A 5,574-nucleotide genomic window follows, 5' to 3' on the forward strand; every position below is an offset into this window, starting at 1 on the left:
TGACTGTTAAATGATTTTAAATATGGTTCAGACCGAACAAGTGACCAGTGTATAAGTGATCAGTTTATGGTCGAACCGACCAATCTGGTCGAGTTTTAAAACATGAAATATGATCACAGATTATTAATTAAGATAATACCCAAGTATTATCATTATAATTTATAAATAATAATGCAAACAAGAATGAATGTGAATTAATAAAATAGGATAAAATAAATAGTTTATTCGTGAAACATAAAAACAAAAAGTATAATATCTCAGATGGTTTAAACAATATACGTTAACAATACAAAATTTTGGTAGTCTTATTTGTTTACGCTCAATAACAGGCATTATGGAACGCAAATTTACCAGTTTACCTTTTTCTTTTGGGTAAACATAAAATCTAAAAATTATGTACTGATTTTGTTATCCCAAGCATTAAAAATATTTTCCTGTATGGCCTAATCGTTCAAAAATATTTTCTCTGTTAGAGAACGCCTCTGGGATGCCTAAAGATTTATGAGATAGTTGCATAGAAAGACGGTGCACGTAAACATGATGGCAGGCTCAATGTGCACTCCGCCAGGAGTACATCGCAACGCCTCACGCGTTATGGAGCGGTGGCAGATACGATCCAAAATTCCCGAGTTCATAAATTGGGCGTCGCCTAGTTTTTAGGCAGAAAGCCGCAGGCTGCACACGCCGTATTTCTCACCAATATCAAATGTTACACAAAGTTTTAAGTGTTTAACTAGCTAAACAATGGCTAAAAGGATCGAACATTCGTAATCTTTTGCATATGCAGAATAATCATGCATGTAAACATTAGCATTAATGAGCTGTGTAAAAAATGTCCAGTAGTCATCAGTACTACATCAGCATAGCCAAAATCTATCTTGCTAGGCACTTCTGTGTATAGGAACCTCTTCGAATCAAGTTCATTCAACGAGTTCACCCTGTTCGAGACTAATCAAAATATCTCGGCAGTGATTCCCTAAATAGTTAGCATCTTCCTAAAACTTTAGTGAGTTTCTGAATGGTTGATATTCGAAGAAAATCTAATGGTAAGCGAGTAAAAAGCGAAAAAAAATGAAAGGTATGTCCACGTAGGAGGTTGGAAATGGCAGCTTGTGCTCGTTTCAAAAGTAGGTTGAAGGATATGTCATCCGTGTTCATTTCGAAAGCAGGTTCAAAGATATGTCATCTGTATCTGAACCGGGAAGATTGACCTCTAGATTGGTAATGCGGTCTCTTACTATTAGATACACCGCTATCGCTGACACTCCCTTCAATGAGGTCATCATGAACATCGGAGAACTCTGTGGACCATGGGTTTAAGGGGACAAGACAGCTATCATCTTTTGAATTCTTCTTCTTATGTTCCTCGTGTCGTTTCATGTTTTCTGATATCTGATGGAAAGTTCTATTCATTTTTGCAATTCCTCTTTCGAACGGTTCCACGACATGCGAAACTGTGTACTTCATGTCATCAACAATCTAAGAGCATGTGACAACCACATTAGTAGCAAAACAATGATTAGCACCTAGAAAAAGTCTATGAAAGGATTATTTCAAAGCGGAAGGGACTTTATTCTCACAATTTCACCACTTCCAAATACCACATCACGAACGCTTTGATGAAGTTTCGGACGCTTCTCTCTCTCTCTCTCACCATAACGAGAAATGCGTACTCTTGTAGATCTTTCGGAGTCTTGGACCTCTTCAGGATCAGGCGGGGTTCCTAAAGATGCATAATCAGCCATCACAGAAACATTCCTAACACATCTTTCTCCTCGCTTGTATGGGACAGCAGGGAACACATAAAGATGTACCACAGCAGCTATGCCCATCTGAATCACAACAAGATTTAAATCGATAAAACTTCCTCAGAAAGGTCTTGTCAACTAAATGTTACACACTGGTTTTCTTCTCAACAAAACGCTGGTTTTCTTTTTAACAAAATTCACAGCAGATGGAGCGTCAATCTCAAGATGGTAAACATTGTTAAAGTCTTAAAGATAACGAGAAAAATAGAAAAAACCAACCACCTATACAACCAAAAAAAGTTGCAAATTCTACAGAATTCTCTGTGTTAACACAGAGCAGTGAATCTAAGGTTTAGAAATCTACCATCAATACACTCTATCTCCAACATCGAGTAGAGGAGTAAATAACATCACTTTTTTTATTTACATTCTACAAGTATGACTAAAAATGAGACTATCTGGAAACCTACTGCTTCAGCAATGTTCCTACATGGTTAAAACTGGTAATGCCCTAAATGGAGAATCGTGTCCCTAGTCATACCTTATATGTTAACATAATAATCACCGACAACAATAATAAACAAAAAAGTTACAAGAATTATAACAGAAAAAAAAAACATGTCTACGCTAGTATAGATAGTGGAAAACTCAAAATTCGAATGGCAATTTAACTTCAAAACTAGCATCTTGGTCTTCGTCTAGAAACAATTTATCACACATGGTCCCTAGTACAACATAGTAACTTCACCACCTAGACATCATATATAGCGGCAATTTGATGTCATTAAGTTCATGATGATAAAACCATTTAAATTCCATTACTTCCCGAAGAATAAAACCGAAAAAACTACCAGTCAACACACAATACAACAACCAGATGCATAACTCACACAACAGAAACAAGAGAGAAAATCCAAACCAATTCAATACTTCAACACACACCTCAATACATATGATGTAGTCTTGTATGCGTGTTTTTAAAACCTGTGCCAATGACCCCTTGAAGGCTCCAAATGATAAAAGAAAGGCAACAGCAATGCCTTGCCACCATGTAAGGAAAACAATTGACTTGAATGTCAAAAACTTGGCCAAAGGTTTGATTGGTGCCAACTTATTCTTTGTCACAGTATAGAACTGCACAAGGCAGTAAAGGGCCCAAGTCTGGCTGAAATTCAGAACAACTGCCAGATAAGGATAGCTGCAAGTCGATCACAGAATTTGCAATTAACAAGCAAATAATATTTAATTTTATCCGAAAGTAAATAGAATGTTTTAAATCAAATATCTGTGTGATAACAACAATAGTAGGTTTTTTTTTTTTATTAGAAGTCATGCTGGAGTGATCAGTTGCTCAGATAGCCAGAAATAGCAAATGACTAGAATATCACTCCAGCATTCTTAGATAACCAGAAATAACAAATGACTAGAGTAAATTTTCAGGTTGAGTGTGCCGAAAAGAACGATAACTTACGCAAATGTCCACTCGAACTTCCCTTCCCCGTAAACCCCAAAAGCTTCACAAATCATTGCCAGTAATGCACATATCATCTTCAATATCATCTGTGAAACAGATACTTTAGCTAATGAAAAAAAAATGAAACATGGGAAAATTCCGTAAACATAGAACATACATATTGAACAATGCCAATTTTTACAGCCTGATAGAAGTCAGGGCCAAGCTGCCATTCACTCAAGAAAAAATTCAATGGAAAAGGATGTTCGACAACACCATAAGCATAAGCTTCATCTAGGAGAGGTACACAAGAAGTGATCACGCTTTGACTTTCCATAAATTCAATGGTGCTTTCTTCTCCACCTGCAAGGCATGACATGCTTGTCAGACATGATACTCACTTCTAGAGACCAAAATGCATGTGTGTAAAAGATTTTCAGACATTTGACAGATCCCTGTACAATGGGAAGCATCTACTTCAGCATTATCGTATATAATTTATCTATAATCTATCATAATTTAGCAGCCTACTTCATATATTACAAATTTCAAAAGAACCCTTAATAGAACCAGATCCAAGTCAAAACACCATCCTTAAGCATGAGGATGAGTTGCCAGAACCAACAACCATCATAAATAAGATGCCTAAAATGTGCAAATGAGTTCCAGGCCAGGTTTTAAATCCAACAGGTTTAAGGAGAATACATACCTAAGCAGGCTATGAGATATCTCTCGAAGCAATACAAAGCAAAAGCTTCATAGCAATCACGTATGATCTCACAGTTGAAAGCAGCATCAGAATTTAGCAGTGATAGAAACTGTTCACAACATAATAGCACATCAATAAGTTTTATGAAATCCTCGACATCAGAGCCAAGAAAATAAAATAAATCCTAAAAACTTCCTAACCACACAAAAAACAATTTATGATGCTTTAAAGCTTGAAGGAAGAGCTATAATCACCGATTCCACTGCATAAACTGGAACCATCAGAATGAGTCCAATCAAGAACTTCTGCTCCTGGAATGGAACAAAAGATGATAAATTTTAGGTCCTCTACTTTATTACCAAGTTATTACAAAATCCAGGAAATAGAGACATAGTAACAGATGAACCTCCGGCTGGTTGTATGCAGCTAAATGCTCAAAGATGAGAAACATGGAAAGAATAAGAGCCACCACAACAAATATCGCAGCACTGGTAACTGCCCAGCTATAGAGAGAAGAAGTTGCAGCATTCGAACCTTCGAAAAACAATCTTCCTGGTCTGCCAGTCGATTCAACTAAAGTGGCAAGATACAACAATGACAGATAAACCCCCTTCCATCCCATTACAGTAGATCGCACAAGTTTCCCAACACATCAACAAAGGCAATTTTTTTATCAACAGAGCACAATAACTTCAGCAAACCAACCTCACACCACCAGATAAACTAGCAAGATTTCATATACAGTAAACATACGTGCATCAACAGAACCCGGCTAACTCGACCAATTATGCCCGATAATTACCAGGGATAGCTGATTTTTCCTAGATACCCAAAGAGAAAGAAAAAAGATTGAATCGTCAATATGTGTAGTGCAATATGCCAAACTGAATACAGATCATAGTTCATGATAAAATCAAACAATATTAGATTTCACCAAAAAAAACCCTAGAAATCATCCAACAACAAATTGAAAAAAATATTAAAACTCCGACGGTAAGCAAAACAAAATCCTAAAACAAACGATCGAACCTCATAACTACAAAACCTTAAGCCTATATATTGAGTAATTAGGGTAAAATTGAACCTGTATTCTGGTGGATTCTCCCAAAAAACTGTGGGAGAAAAAAAATAGGTATCTCCTTTCTCCTACTTCAGAGAGAATTTCAATAAAAGTGTTTTGGATTAAAGAATTACAATCCAGATTATTTAAAAAAATCAATCAATTAGGCAAAATTTATGTTTGCTTCGTTAGCTGGGAAACCCGAAAATCAAACTAGACCCCAATTGTGGCGGTGTTGGAGCCTCTAGGTGCCGACGTGTCGCGTAGAGGGAGAAAAGATGTGGGCCCACGACCTGACCACATCATTTTTCTATACAAATATTGGAAGTAGTTGATCACACGTGCTATTAGCCTATCTTGGAGGCAAGGATTCATTGGAGAAAAATATTCAAAGGTTGCTTTTGATTTGGATCATAAAATAATGAAATGTTAAACAAAAATGTAAAAAAAATAATTGAGGTAGAAATATAATATATAATAATAAAATAATATTATATTTGGTATGATGGATAAGAATGTGATAATTAATAATTTTTTTGATAAATTGATAAAATTGTCCTTCTATTTGTGCGTCGAGGGTGGTCGACCGCGGCGGTGGTCGGTC

General features: G+C 36.3%; 1 protein-coding gene across 1 annotated transcript; it reads right to left on the reverse strand.

Annotated features, from left to right (window-relative positions):
* Positions 1-755: 755 nt before the first annotated feature.
* Positions 756-5,264, reverse strand: LOC140837255 (protein LAZ1 homolog 1). Its single transcript, XM_073203348.1, has 9 exons — positions 4,995-5,264; positions 4,317-4,731; positions 4,165-4,221; positions 3,911-4,019; positions 3,380-3,564; positions 3,220-3,308; positions 2,691-2,946; positions 1,581-1,832; positions 756-1,479 (listed from the first exon to the last, which is right to left on the reverse strand). The coding sequence occupies exons 2-9, from the start codon at positions 4,530-4,532 to the stop codon at positions 1,183-1,185; spliced, it is 1,461 nt and encodes a 486-aa protein (XP_073059449.1). The 5' UTR covers positions 4,533-4,731; positions 4,995-5,264; the 3' UTR covers positions 756-1,182.
* Positions 5,265-5,574: the final 310 nt, after the last annotated feature.

This window comes from Primulina eburnea, chromosome 7 (genome assembly GCF_022965805.1).
Source record: "Primulina eburnea isolate SZY01 chromosome 7, ASM2296580v1, whole genome shotgun sequence".
Classification (NCBI taxonomy): domain Eukaryota; kingdom Viridiplantae; phylum Streptophyta; class Magnoliopsida; order Lamiales; family Gesneriaceae; genus Primulina; species Primulina eburnea.

Bases quoted from the DNA above. Each gene is read 5' to 3' on its own strand.
- LOC140837255 (XM_073203348.1), bottom strand. From the start codon at position 4,532: ATGGGATGGAAGGGGGTTTATCTGTCATTGTTGTATCTTGCCACTTTA. The intron at 3,309-3,379 runs GTATGTTCTATG...TCTGTTTCACAG, and splicing joins AAATTGGCATTGTTCAATAT to ATGATATTGAAGATGATATG. The intron at 1,833-2,690 runs GTGTGTGTTGAA...GTTGTGATTCAG, and splicing joins ACTACATCATATGTATTGAG to ATGGGCATAGCTGCTGTGGT.